The 14,389-nt window shown below is 52.4% G+C and overlaps 4 protein-coding genes across 4 annotated transcripts; 2 read left to right on the plus strand and 2 right to left on the minus strand.

Annotated features, from left to right (window-relative positions):
- Positions 1-62: 62 nt before the first annotated feature.
- On the minus strand, positions 63-4,142 carry RHO25_001861 (uncharacterized protein; the record flags this gene model as incomplete). Its single annotated transcript, XM_023594461.2, has 1 exon — positions 63-4,142. One exon carries the CDS (start codon positions 4,140-4,142, stop codon positions 63-65), a length of 4,080 nt encoding a protein of 1,359 aa, XP_023458455.1.
- Positions 4,143-6,173: 2,031 nt separating this feature from the next.
- Positions 6,174-8,558, plus strand: RHO25_001862 (uncharacterized protein; the record flags this gene model as incomplete). The annotated part of the gene is made up of 1 exon (XM_023594462.2): positions 6,174-8,558. One exon carries the CDS (start codon positions 6,174-6,176, stop codon positions 8,556-8,558), a length of 2,385 nt encoding a protein of 794 aa, XP_023458045.1.
- Positions 8,559-10,172: 1,614 nt separating this feature from the next.
- Positions 10,173-11,532, plus strand: RHO25_001863 (uncharacterized protein; the record flags this gene model as incomplete). The annotated part of the gene is made up of 5 exons (XM_023594463.2): positions 10,173-10,177; positions 10,250-10,463; positions 10,533-10,562; positions 10,673-10,900; positions 10,948-11,532. The coding sequence occupies 5 exons, from the start codon at positions 10,173-10,175 to the stop codon at positions 11,530-11,532; spliced, it is 1,062 nt and encodes a 353-aa protein (XP_023458046.1).
- Positions 11,533-11,776: 244 nt separating this feature from the next.
- On the minus strand, positions 11,777-13,867 carry RHO25_001864 (uncharacterized protein; the record flags this gene model as incomplete). Its single annotated transcript, XM_023594464.2, has 3 exons — positions 11,777-13,640; positions 13,695-13,790; positions 13,842-13,867. 3 exons carry the CDS (start codon positions 13,865-13,867, stop codon positions 11,777-11,779), a joined length of 1,986 nt encoding a protein of 661 aa, XP_023458043.1.
- Positions 13,868-14,389: the final 522 nt, after the last annotated feature.

Below are 14,389 nucleotides of genomic sequence, written 5' to 3' on the forward strand. Positions count from 1 at the left end.
TTTCAATTCAGCTCATGCTACATGTGATTATGTACTTCTTTTTTGATCATCGCCGAGCGTGATCAAGTGTCTACCTTCGCCTTACCGCGCCGTTTGGCCGCTGGTCTGCGTTTTCGCTTTTTCGTCGCTGGACCATCAAACTCGCTACCTTCTGTGTCGCTCGCTGTTCCGTTTGCTGCCGCGGCGGCAGGCTTGCGTTTCGTGCGAGCGGACGTGGTTGCGTGATCAGCATCCACTTCTTCCTCCTGGTCAGCTTCTTGCGTCCGTGGAGCATGCTTCTGCTTTGCCCTTTCGGCCATTCTTGTTAACGCACTGCCCATCCTCTTACTAGGCTCAACCCGCTTACGAGGAGCAAAGGCCTCGCCGTTGCTGTTTGGACCAGCGGCGCCTACACCAACACCACCTGCAAAGAACGCAGTAATGTTCGACTGTGTGCCGTCGTCCAGTCTCCGATTCATATCTCTGATCACGGGGACCAAGACCTCGTCTGTCCTCTCCTGCGTCCAGCCAATCGTAGCCATCAAGAACGAGCGTAGCTTCTCCAAGTCTGGGACACCCCATTGGAAAGCTTGAGGATCAGAATCAACCTCAGGTTCGAGATACGCCATTTCTACCCTCTTGTCGGGAAAGCCGTGAGGAAGGAACAGCTTCGATGCATTTCGCCGGAACTTTTTGCGGAATGGATTGGCCGCGTCTTCAGATTTGGGAATTTGGTTCATTTGTACAGCAGTCCACCAGTCTCTGAACTCTTCCAGATTGGGAAACTCGCTGATTATTTCTAGTGCCGTGACGGGACCGACACCGGGCAAGCCTTCAGTATAGTCGCTACCCAGCAAGTTGGCTACCGAAATGAGTTTCTGCCGTGTCAGGTCAAACTCTTTCTCCAGGTCCGAAGCCAGGTAGCATTCCACGAATTTGGCCTGATTGAACATGTTTTTGTATATCCGCGTTCCGCCAAACAGAAAGCAATCTGAATCGTCTGTCACGATGCCGTCCACGAGGCCGAGCCTCACAAGCTCGGCGCATTGAGCTTCAGCTTCCATCGGTGCAGTAATATAAGGCAGTCCGAAGAGACCAAGCAGTGCTTGGCATTCCTGGACCATGGTTTGCGTGACCTCATCTGCGTCGCGACGGTCCTTCTTCTGTTGGTTGCGAAGCTTCTTGAGCTCATTTTCGTAGTCTGCGATGTTCTGAGCCTGTGGCTTGTTGTTGAGTGCGCTGGCGAAGCGAGCATGTTCCTCAGCCTCGATAGTCAGGTTTCGCAGGATCTCTGCATCTTCGGGATCTGAGAAATCACCGAAATCATCCCCAGGCATTTCGTCCACTGCAGCGGAGTCGGCGGCGTTGTCTAGATGGTGACTGTCTTCCGGTTCCTCGTCTACCCCTGGCAGATCTTCAAAGGTAATGCCATCAGGACTGCCAGTGTCTACGAGACTCGTATCTGCCGCCGGTGCAGGGACTCGTTCTTGCGTGTTGACGTCCTCAAACTCCATTGAAGGCGACCTTGATCTTAGACTCTGCTCCTGATCATCAATTGAAGTCTGTGCAGCAGGCTCATTCTGCTCAGCATTTTCCCTTTCACCACTTCCCGCCGTCATCTCATCCTGCTCATCATACTGCGCCTGTGTCGTTGAAACTGCAGTCATTGAAGGTGCTGAGTTGGGTTGATCGACGTTGAAACCAGGACTATCTGCTTCCATAGCATCATGCTTGGGAGGGGTATCCCCTGCAGGCGTTTGGTCGTGCCCTGCAAAGGACTTTATCGACTTCGCAGGAGACTTCGGAACTTGTTCCAGTTCCTCTTCGTCATCCGAATCCTCAGTGAAAGGACCTTTTGCAGTGCTACCGTGGTTCCTGCCCGTCGAAGTCGAAGTCGACGGTGCAGTCGGTGCTGGCTCCATGGCCACCTTAGGGCCTGGTGAAATGCCTGAGTCCTCCATTGTACTGTCAACGGCCTGCTGAGACTCAATCTGTCCAGCATCAGGGCTTGGCGCTTCCGCTGAAAGATCAATGACGGCCTCCTTTCCATTGGTCTGATCATCATCCGCTTCGAGGTCGATAACCTCGTCTGTATATGCCCTTCGAAGTGTGTCATCACGCTCTTGGAATTGAAAGCGGTTCCGATCAAACTGCTTGGCCCGTTGACCATCCTCGAGCTCGATTCGCCTCTGTGCGGCCAGATCCTTTTCCACGTCCCCGGAGAACCATGGGGGCAGGGGCTCGGCTTTCCTCTCCTTCTTTTCCGAGAGTTCAGGATTTTCGAAGCCACCCGCTGCGTCTTCCGTTCGCTGCTGCATCTTGTTCTTGCCCAGGAGAGACGTTCCAAGATCCAGCTTCTCGAAAGGTAAGGGACCACTAAACCCGGCCTTTTGAGCGATGCTTTTTGTTGAAGGCTCCACAGGTTTTGACGTCTTTTGTGTGCTCAGCTGATTTGGTTTCGTTTTTCGTTTCGTCCTGCCACTTTCAGCCAACGCAGCTTGAAGGTCGAAAATGTCTCCATCGCTACTCTCGTCATCACTCTCTGTCTGTCGTGCGGGCGTGCTAAAAGATGTCGCTTTTTGCCTCTCTGAAGCAGTATTATGTGCCCGTTTGTTCAAGACGTGAGCAATGTCCCTCGCGCTCCCGCGTGGAATTGGCCTTGCCTCTTCCGTGGCATGCTGTTGGAATGCGTCAAGCATGTCAGTGTCTGCCGCATCGTGCTCTGCAGGCTCACTCTCAGCCGGGTCATTCTGCATCGACAGCGCGATCGCTGCGCGCAAGTCTTCGTCGTCGGTATTCTGATTATCCTGCCCAGCAGGTGTTTCATCAACATCCACTTGTTCCCACTCTTCGTCCTCTACCTCATCGTCACTGCGCTCTACAAATAGTGATTCCGGATCGTGCGCGGCGGCCTTCTTGCTCGGCTCTTTCCGCCGGGGTGGTCTTCGAACATCTTTCGTTCGCCCATTCGAAGCTCGCGATCGGTACAGGGATCTTCTTTGTTGCTGTAGAGCATCGATTGCCCCCTCGTTGCCCGACTTTGCTCGGGGAAGTCTATTTAGCCCTTCCACGGGAACGTCCTCAAAGTCGACATCATCTTCCCATTCATCGTCCTCATGTTTCATTGGCGGAGCAGCGTCAACATCGATCGGTTTCTCCTCTTTGCCCTCATCATCAATGACTCCAAGCGCCCAGCCGCCTTCGACACCATCATTCTTCACCAGAACGTACTCTCTCCCCTTCTCACCCATCACCCTTCCGCCGCCCCACTCTGCGCCTCCACTCTCGTTGAGATGCATCAGTCGTTGCGTGAGTTCATTGCGTTCAGCAACTCGCTCGATTTGGAATCTGCTAAAGGCCATGCGGTCAGGAAACATCACATCTAGCTGTTCTTTGGAATGACCCATTCTCAACCTGCTCCTAAGCCTCGCCGCATTCAAGATATTGTATCGATCCGAAGCAGGCAGGCTCATGAAGAAAGAGCTATCGTAATCGATCTTGCTGAAATCGTAAATGGCGAGCTCTTCGCCCGTGTTGAATTGTGCTGCATATGCCTGCAACTCTTCCAAAGACATGACACGAGGATCATTGGCGCCACCCATCTCGCTCATGCTCACGTCGAGATCGGGCAAATGGTACGCATCTTTCTTGCGAAATTTGCGATTTTGCTGTCGTTCCTGTGCGGACATTTGTAGCTCATCCACATAGACCAGTCCCTCATCCGGTACTTGTTCCTCTTCCTCGCCACTTCTATTCCGGGCGTTGGAGCCCTGTTGCTGCTCTCGCCTTCTCCGCTCTTCCTCTTCTTCTGCAGCTCTCTGCATCTGCACCGCGAGCAACTTGCCCGCTGTCCTGACTGCATCCTCTCTTCTGCCCTCCCGCCGGCTCTTGCGAGCACGGATGGTCTGTCTCTTCAACGCCGGGGCACCGCCATCGAACACGAATACGGGCTTGATGCCGAAGAAAAGGAGCTTGCAGATACGGCGAAAGAAGCCGACGACGTGCGAGTTGCGTAGCGCATTTCCTTCCTTGTCCCGGACGGCTTTGAGAAATTGGTAGATCCAGATGGAGGCATCTACGGCGAGGCGTTTACGGTTGAGCGTTTCGATCTTTATGGGTCGGGCGCACGGCTGCACAATCTGCCACAAGCCCGTGACACCCATTGCGGCCGGCGAGCAGGTCGGCGATGAGTGCGATGCCTGCGCCTGAACGACATTTCATTGTCGCTGACTTGAGTTCAGGCATACCATTCTAAGAAGTCGAGCGCGTTGGCGTGACGTCACGGATCGCGCTGTCACGTGAAGACATAAATTAATTGCTAATATTACGGGGCATCGTATACTCTTGCTGTGCCTTAGGTGAATCAAAGCAAGAAGACGGTATTGCTTCGCTCTTCCATCAAGTCAAGTCTCACAAATATCCTCAACCTCTAAGACCCTGCGAGTGACATTTGCCCTTTCTGTGATTAATATTTCACTGGAGCAGAATAGAGATGAGGGCGAAGCCCAAGGATATTCGCCGCTTGGGTATTCGTTGAATTTTCCCGACGACATACGAGTGGGGTTGGAGACAAGGCCGAAGATGGCCATCGCGATCTACCCACTCTTCTATCATGGATGGGCAAGGTCTGAAGCTTTTCGAGGCAGTGACTTACCGTCCTTCGTACTACCTCACGGGATTGAGATATCGCTTCTGGAGGAGTATGGTCAAGTCATCGCTTGAAGTATCGAGCCTGGCTCGATTCTGCTTGGGCTCGGCAGTGGTAGCCAGGAAGCATGGGATATTGCTTCAAGCATTGGAAGATGCCCGACTCAGCGTAAACTGTTACGCGCTCGATTTCAATGACAATGAGCTGGCCAGAACACTCCGCGACCTGGACTCCTCCAACGATGTCCGCTATCACGGACTTTGGGACACCTGTGAGGACGGCCTAGCCTGGAAAAGGTAATCTCAAAGCAGCATGAAGCCGACTTGTATCCTTTTCCTAGGGTCGACGTTGGGAAGCTTCACCCAGAACGTAGCCAGTGATCTTTTGCACGGTTGGTCCGAAAATTCTTTCCGAGAATTCAGCCAGACCGCAGATACTCGCTCCTTGAAATGGCTGGGAATGCCGAAAAGGTGCCCGCAGCATACAATGATGCGGATAGAACGAACAAGTGTTTTGTTCTTAACGCTCTCCGGAATTTTGAATCGCACTTGGGCTATGAAGCTTTCCAAGCACAAAATTGGACCACTTGCGAGAAATGCAATGCCGGAAATCAACGACACGAGCAGTATCTTGTACCATTGCGGGGTGTAGTCGTGGAGGAGGAACGCCTCCAAAAGGGCGAGAAAGTCCTGCGTGTGCGAAGTCAACAATATGCAGGTGCTGTGGCATGGTCAAGAAGCGGACGCAAGCCGCAGGAGAATTGCACGAATGCTATGGCCCGTATGGTCCGCTCCACGCCCTCTTAATGGCAGCGGGACATGCACTGACTGGCGACAGGTCTTCATCTGTTGGAAGTGAGTGAAGAGACGCGTCGGCAGGATGACTTGGCTTCGGTGCTGGAACGGAGCTGGCATGCACTCGTCTCTCAGCCCATACGAAGCTGTCGATGATGGGGAATGCCTGTCGCGGCTCGATGGTGATGATGAGGTGTGATGTTTTGGGAGATGGTGATGTCCGTCGGATGATTCTGCCTCCATGTCTCCATGTCTCCCTCCACCTCCACCTGCCCCGCAGTGGATCCCGGGGTGATGATAACGCAATAGATAGCAACACCAACCTCCGAGGCACGAGCTGCATGTCTCGTTCACCGACATCTGGCAAAATACACGGTTTGCTGTCGCGGTTCACAGGGAAAACACGGTGGTGATTGTGAAGGGAAGTGCATGCGCGTGCCTGTCACACCCCATGACGACGGCCAGCGCGTGACCATTGGTTGCTTGATTGGACTACGAAGCTCGGCAGCGGGCGTGTAGGAATCGACGACGACAACATCCGCAATCCTACCCGACCACGACGCTGAGATCTGAAGTGGCTGCAGAAGTGGGTGACAGAAAATTGCCACCAGCAGAACGAGCCTGAACACCACCACAGTCGCTACCCGTGCTTGACTCCAATATCGGCGCCACAGCTCAAGGCGATAAGGCTGGCGAGGAGTAGTCGGACATCACATACACATCCATGCTCAGAACAGCGCGAACAAGCTGCCATGAATACGACACAGAACGTTGATTCGGGACACTTGAAGGCGAAGAAGAGCGCGGGTCCTAGATTGCCACCACAAGGCAGATCTGCGGGGCCGGCGACCTTCTTCCTAAAGACGGAGAAAGAGCTCGAACAAGCCAGCCAGAGAGGGAGGAAGAAGTCACGCAGTGTGTCGTCTGCTGACGAGCAAGAAGATACACCCGTGGGCAGCATGGCGGAGAGCTCGTTTGGCGTGCAAAGCCTGGATGAGGCCATAAACGAGGGCAGTCTATCCAGGACAATCAGCAACAGCAGCACGCAATCGTCCAACTCTCATAGTGAAGCATCGCCTCCTCGTGGCAAGAAACGCAAGTCAGGAAACAGAGTACATCCCACGATCCTTGCGACTGGGAAGCGCATCATATCCGATGGAAGCTCTGCTGTTGCTTCGCCCACAGCACTACACGATCCCTCCAAACATCTGCTTTTTAGAAGGCACTCTGGCACCTCCGCAAATATGAGCGCTCCACTGACGCCTATTAAGCTCAGTCCGCATCGAGCTGCAGTGTCTCCGAGCACGCCTCGATCAGGATCTCCGAAATCGTTTCGATTGAGCGACGAAGAGATCAGTGTGGCTGACGATACAGGCAGCCAAGCCATCTGCTCTTCCAGTGGAGATGAAGAGCAGAGCCAGCACGGTCAGCCAACACCACAGCTTGTCATGCCCAGTCTATCCATGCCAGTTCGACGACCTTTCACCGAGCAAGGCAAACGCATTGGAAGGGCGAAAATTATGGTTGTTGGTCCGAAACGTGTTGGCAAGACGAGCTTCATCCACAGCCTGTTCAGAACCAGTGAACATATTGTACACATGGATCAGGTCCTTCCTAGCATCCCCACCCAATCATCCTTCGCAACGGAAAGCTCACATTACATGCCTACGACCATGTTCAATGAAATTGGCGCATCGACGCGATCATATCCCTCGTGGTGGATAGACTCGGAGAGGCGCAGCATGCTGCACCGGAGAATAAGCATTGGCGAAGGCGTGCTTGAGCGGAACCTGACGTTCATTGACACACCGGGGCTTCAAGACGAGGACCAAGTCCAGCAAATTCTCAACCATGTCAAAATCTCGCTCCGACGAACAGCACAAATGGAGAGTATGAATGATAGCGAAATTATCAGCTTACTAAGCGGAGAGGGTGGAGTTCAGATCGATGCGACTATCTACTTGTTTGCGCCGAGCACTTCAGGCGATCAAAAGGATTCGTCAACGTCTGTCAGCGCTGCAGAAGGAGAATTGTTGCAGTACTTGGGCAAATGGACGAATCTCATACCTGTCATTGGCCAAGCGGATACACTGTCAGCTGAGGCGCTGGCCGCCCGTAAGACTGAAGTCTGCGAGATACTGGACCGATTGCAAGTACCACAATTCGAGCTCACGGAATCTCCATCGAGTGGAGCACCGGCCGTTCTACCCCTTGGCGTCTCTTCTGCTCCTGGAGATGATTCAGAAGAGGTCGATGCTAGCATACTGATGTCGTCTCAGTACCTTAGGCCGTTGGTGCCAAGCGAGCTGGGCCTGCTGGTAGACCGACTCTTTGAGCCTACCTGCCTTGCCCGCATGCGTCACACAACTGCATCCAAATTCCTTGTTTGGCGACAGCAAAATCTAGGAGAGCACGTTGATCTGCAGAGACAGACTGCATTGCAGTCACCCTCACTCGGATTCCATAGTCGTGTCACCAGCGCTGCGAGTCTGATCGACGATCCTAGCAAAGTGCTTGTCCCTCACTCATCTTCCAGCTATTATAGGTCGGCCTCTCCTGCAATCTCAGACTTCTCTGCGCAGTTTGGTCAGGGCACCGGTGCATCAACACAAGCGCTCGCGCGATACAACGAGCAAACACAAGCTCAGCAGCCTGCTGAACCCTTCCGTCAAGTACGGCTCGCGAAATGGGCCCAAGATCTTCAACGGAGCTTGCACAACGAACGACGTAAATATGAGCACATGTATACTTGCAACGTTCCAGCGTGGCCCGCGGGCGACATCGAGAAGAATGAGCAAGCGCTTGTTGCTACAAAAGAAGGATATCGAGCGTCGCGAGGTCGACTAGGTGGCGACATTAGCGTTTTTGATCCAAGCGATCCTCTGGGAGTTCTTGCTCTTGGTCAAAAATTGAGACAACGCGGCTTTGTCGTGCTGCAGATCGTCAGCGGAGCTGGTATCCTAGGGGCGGCGGCATACTGGGTCATAAGGAATTGGCTGGAGGTGCAGGAATTCCTTGGATTGAGCGAGCCGGCTGGCATGATGCATAGTACAGCGATCCATCCGCCCGCACCAGCAAGGACAGCACATTGGCTAGATGAGGAGTACCTTAAAGGCTTCTTCGGATGGGGAAGATGAGACGAATGGCAAGTTGTGCAGCGTCGGCTCTTATGAGCGGCTGAGGAGCGAGAAGCTTTTGATGCGAGAGATACCACACATGATTGATTGATGTATGCCAGATCCAACGAGTCACTACTCACTTACTCGATACCCTATCAAACCTTTCAACTTCAGCGCCTCCTCACATCCAACCTTGCGTCCTTTGATATTGTATTGCTCTGGACGGGCCATGTTCATGCGGTGAGAATGCGAATGGCCGATTCTTGTTCGCTCGACTTAATGAAAAGATACGTCTATCCGGAGCAGACAAGTCGCTTAAGAAGTTCTCCAGACACTAGTCGAATACTTCATCCCACGACTCGTTTGGATCACCGCGACCACTGACGAGGAAGAGCCAGTCGCGGCAAGCACCGACGGAGTCGCGAGATATTACATCGACTAGTGTTGTGCCTCAGCGATCTGTCCAAGAGCATTCGACAATGCCGAAGTGTGATTGACTTACTCATCAAATTAACGATCGAAGTGGCTTGCTGGAATACTCTGTCTCCACTAGATCCAAATATTCGATCGGAGATCGCCCTCAGGGCCCATGGACTGCACACTTCATGTGCGAAGATCAAATTCTGCACTTGGTATTTCCTCCTATGATTGTTGGTGATATTTGCCCGGAACCGCGGGACATTGCGTTCCACGTCACTGTTTGCGGGCAGGGCTTTCTTGGCTCCATGAGAGTGAAGATGCTGTGTTTTTGCCTGGTATGCTGAAGTGGCGATTGTGTCGATGACATGATATAGACTGGGTACACTATGCCATGGTATGGAGAAGGTTCTGGGCTCGTTTGAGATTTGGATTGCGAGAGAACGAGCAGGTGGAGTCGAAGTGGATAGCTCAGGCATTGAGAAAATCGATCAAGTGATACCTATCTTTGCGATACGCATCTCAGACTATGGCTCTCATGAGATGCGTCGTCTGTGCGAGATGTGTCAAGTGAGGCTTCTGAACTCAATGGCGGGCGTCCTCCCAAGGCCGCGCTGCGCCTCTTTGGCGCATATACACTCAGGCATCAAGCTCTTGGTCCTGGATGAGCTGCTGAGCAGTTGTCTCGTTCACTGAATTTCTTACATTTTGCTTGGCTATCGTTTCGCGACCAGACTGCACTCATGTGCCTTCCAAATATGTAGAATTGAGGAGTTGATGTAGCGGCGATGGCAGAGATTGGGTGGGTAGTTTCCTATGGGCGGCGCCAATCAATATTTGATGGTGCTTTTCTCGTGCTCCTTCAAAGTGGTCGGCACCCGAGAACGACAAGGCTGAACTCAAAGTGACCTCATGCGCGTGTGGACGGTCCTCACTCGGCTTTTCACATGCAAGAAAAGAATCCCAGAGCACGGCAGTTATACAGTATTTCAGTTACTCAATCCCAGCTTCTCCGCGTCTGCAGGCAATCTTTATCTTCATGCTGTATCACCATAGACGTTTGTCCGATTAGCCAGCTACGCGATAAGACAGCAATCAGCCGATAGCAACCGCAACCGCCGAGAGTGGGCGCCCGATAAGTGAGGGAGGACAACGAGACCACCCGCAGGAAAGAACTTCCGCAGAAGAACACCAGAGCTTCTCTGCGCTGAAGATATGGCGTCAGTCAGCGTGGACCCTACATGGGCTGAAGTCTTGCACGAGAAAGCACAAACTTACGGTTTAGTTCGAAGACCAGCAGATTCGCGGAAACCACACGAGTTGGCACATGGAGGGCTCGGTCCGCCTCCTCTTACTGCTGCTGAAGTGCTCGCGCATCCAGAGTTCCCGCACACGCACTGGGATTTGAAGCCTGATCGGAAGGAGAAGATCGATGTGGCGAAGGGGAGAGGCGGTCCTTTCAAGGTCGCTTATGAGATCCATGGACATGGCCCATCTAAGATTGTCGTAGGTTCCTGAGCTGCAGCCTTATCAATCACGTCTTAGTACTTATGCAGGAACTGACGTTTCTGGCAGTGGATTATGGGGCTGGGAGGCTTCATGAAGGTACGTGATACTTGACGAGATCCTGGAAAGGTGCTCTCCAGTGTCGGCAGCATTCGGCGATTCTGTACGCATACGAGGGAACAGTGAGGTCAGGAACTGACGAGCAACAGACATGGCAACGGCAGACCAGGGACTTCGGACATACCCAGGCCGACAAGTATTCATGTCTCATCTTCGACAACAGAGGTATGGGTGAGAGCGACAAGCCACTTCTACGTTACACCACATCTGAAATGGCGCGGGATGTGATCGAATTGCTCGACCACGTGGGCTGGACTGAGGACCGCAGCGTACACGTGGTGGGCATCAGCATGGGCGGCATGATATCCCAAGAACTTGTAAGATCCACCGCACATCATGGCCTGGCATCAACTAACACGACCAGTCTGCTCTCATCCCGCAAAGAATTTGTAGTCTGAACCTCATCTCAACAGCACCAAGAGTCGTTCGAACAATTCCTTTCCTTGACAACATCAAGAACCGCATCAATCTCGTCATCCCAAAATCGCTCGACAACCAGATTGCTAAAGTGAAAGGCGACTGTTACTCAACAGAATGGCTCGCGAAACCCGACGAAACTGAATACGTAGTTCAGCCTTTCCCCACAAACGGCGACCGCTTTGCCGCTGGAGAACTAAGCAAACGCCTCAACCCAGACGCTTTCACTTCGACCGGCTTTATCTGTCAACTCTATGCCGCTGGCTTCCATCATAAATCTCCTGCACAGCTCAAGAAGATCGGCGACGAAATCGATCGAAGGCGGATTCTTATCTTGCATGGAAAACAGGACAAAATGTTGGGTTTCGTGCACGCAGAAATGTTGATTAAGGATTTCGGAGGAGAGGGGTCAGGCATTACGACTTCGATTCATGAGAAATTGGGGCATGTTGCGCCATTTGAGTTGAGGAAGGAGTTCAACAGCCTTATTGCTGAGAGGATCGAGAAGACGGAGGCTTTGAACAAGGAGTAGAGGACGTGGGTCTTTCGGTATTGGGCATTTTCGAGCAAGGCGCTGGTTCTGGGCATGCGTTGTTGTCGGATTGTGAATATTCTAACCCAGTATATTGGCGCAGATATGAACAGAGCTATCTTTAGCCCATCTCCGAGTTCTGTCCTCCTTACAACCCTTCTCAAGATTGAACCCGTGGCCTCGTTTTCCGGTTGATAAGAGAGCATATCCGGGAATCTGGTCGCAAATGCGATTCGCCCTACGCTCACTTCTTACTCTTCTTTTCGAACGCCCCATCAAGCTTCGTCTGACTGGGCTCTCTCTTATGCCCTCTTGGACTAGCCTTCGTCTTCGCCTGCGGCGACGAAGCAGCACTCGCATTCCCCTTCTTCCCAGACCCACTGCCCTTCGGAGTCGCTGGCGCCTTCAAATCCACATGATCGTGTTCCGTCCCATCTGCACTCTCCCACGACTGCAGCCCCGCCGGACCACCTTTCTTCCCCTCCGTTGGCCCCTCGGCATCATCATCAAACATCTGCTTCCACGATCCATCGAGAACTTTCGGGTCATTGCCATAGAGTCCAACGCGGTATGCATTCTTCATTCCCTGTATGCAGATCTCCCTCCGCTCGTTGAAATCGAAAATTGGTTTTGGGTAGAGTTTCAACCCATCCTTTTCAGTCTCGGACCCGTCGCCATCGATACGGACACCAGCTTTCTTCTGGTCTTGAATTGGAGCCTTGTGTGGTTCAAAAATGAACTTCTTTGGAAAATCTGCGAGCTCAGGCACATACTTCCGGATGTAGTCGCCATTATCATCCCACTTCTTACCGAACGCAATAGGAGAATAACAGCGATAGAACTGCGCAAAGAACGCAGTGCAAGAAAGCCATTGCCAATTTCCAATATTGCACGCAGATTCATGATCGATAAGAAGCTCTTCGAAGACTTCGAGGCCACGCTCCCAGCTGATATAGCAGCCTCCTCGAGTGAGGAAGCAAGCGACAGAGTGTCGTGCGAGATGATGAATCCAGCCTTCTTGTCTGAGTTGCCGCATGATGGCGTCGATCCAGGGGAAACCTGTTGTGCCATTTGTCCAGCGTTGGAGCCATATTTCTTTCTCTTCTTCGTCAATTTCGTGTTCGCCTGTGATGCGTTTGGAATCCATGTCTACTTTTGAAGGAAGATGCCAGGGTATGAAGCGGCAGTGGTCGTTTCCGAGAGTTTGGCCGAATTGCCAGCCCAGAGCTGCTTGAGCGGCGAAGTACATGTCGCGGAAGAGTAGTTGGCCTGCAAGACTTTCTGGCGGCGATGATGTTGGCTTCTTCTCTTTGCTACGCTTCGCTACGATTTCCGCTACACGGTGGTAGAAGAATCTACAGCTAAGGGCTCCGAAGTGCAAGTACGGTGATGTGAGAAAGGTGGACTGGGGCTCGAAAGCTGCCGGTGAAGTCTTGGGCTTCTGAAACGTCCCGCAGTAGTCCTCGTCTTTGAAGATCTCTTCCAATCGCTCCAGGACGACGCTCTCTCCGCCTTTGTGAGGGGATGTTGCAGCTGGCATTCCTAGCTCCTCTAGCGTAGGTGGCGAGAAGTCCCCCTTTGGTCCTGCGATGCCTGAGCTGAACGTGACAGCGTCCTTCTCCCGATGCTTAGCATTGATGTCAGGTTCCGCTTCAGGCTCGGTTTGCTCGATGTCGAGCTTCATGTCTCCAGGGTCAGGTAAACTCGTTGGCGTGTCAACAGGCTTCTCGATATCGCCAATCTTCTCTCCCGCATGCTGGAGTTGAGTGATACTCATCGTAGGCTTGCCGCCATTGTTCTTGACGATTTCATCGGAATCATAGAGCGTGCGGCCCACTTTGACGATGACTTTGACACCAGCTTCGCCAGCCATGTGCATTACCTGTTCGTCTCGTTCGCGTGCATAAGCATCTGTGTCTTTCTCAAATACCAAGTGCGTGATTTTCCAGGCCTTGAATAACTTGGGCAACAGTGTTACAGCTGGCTCACGGAGGACAAATAGTTTGCTCTTCTTGTTGAGCTTCGTGATGCTCTGTGAGACATCATTTTGGCAGTCAATGAGGAATTGCCATCTGTTGACGCCAACTCTGGCTCGATAGACGTAGTGACTAAATATCTAATAAGCTTCAAGATCGGTCTTGCATGCCATTGGAACGACTTACCTGTCCCAGCACCATATGGGGTATAATACTTCGGGCTTCAGATCTAGCGCCGCCTTCAATGCTGGAGAATCATGAAGTCGAAGATCAGTCCGAAACCTATCTCAATCATCAGTCAACTTCAATATCCCATCGCACAAGTCCGCCTACCAATATATGACACGCGGCTTCCCCATTTTCAGACGTGTTCCTATGCCTGCTGAGCATGAATCCGATACAGCTGAAGAAAACGGTGGAGACAGAGCTTCATCAAGAAATGCACTCTTCCGCCAGCCGCACTCCAAAGCAATTCCTACAAAGAAGTGATCCTATTGGCGCGCATGACGCTGAATCAAGGAGAGCTGCCATGTTGCACGCTTGTGCTCTTTCTTCGAGTCGTGACGTACGAGGTTGGCGTTTTGGCTTTGTTCGGAGCCAAGGATTTTCGATTCCCCGTTGCTCTGACAACGTTCTTTTTCTTGATCGAAACTGCTATGTACAAAGAAGCTTTCCAAACGAATGCTATGCTATGCTCATCGGTGTCCAAACGAATGCCATGCTGGGTATCAAATGAAATTCTTTCTTTCTGACTTCAACTCCGATGCGCTTCCTGATGCTCTCGTCGCCTTGTCCTGGAGCGACGCCTTCCACCATCTCCTTACAGTGTGTACAGTTTCCACTGGTCTGCCACAGGAGTCGCATATACGTACTCCCACGTC

The sequence above is a fragment of the Cercospora beticola genome, chromosome 1 (genome assembly GCF_033473495.1).
Source record: "Cercospora beticola chromosome 1, complete sequence".
Classification (NCBI taxonomy): domain Eukaryota; kingdom Fungi; phylum Ascomycota; class Dothideomycetes; order Mycosphaerellales; family Mycosphaerellaceae; genus Cercospora; species Cercospora beticola.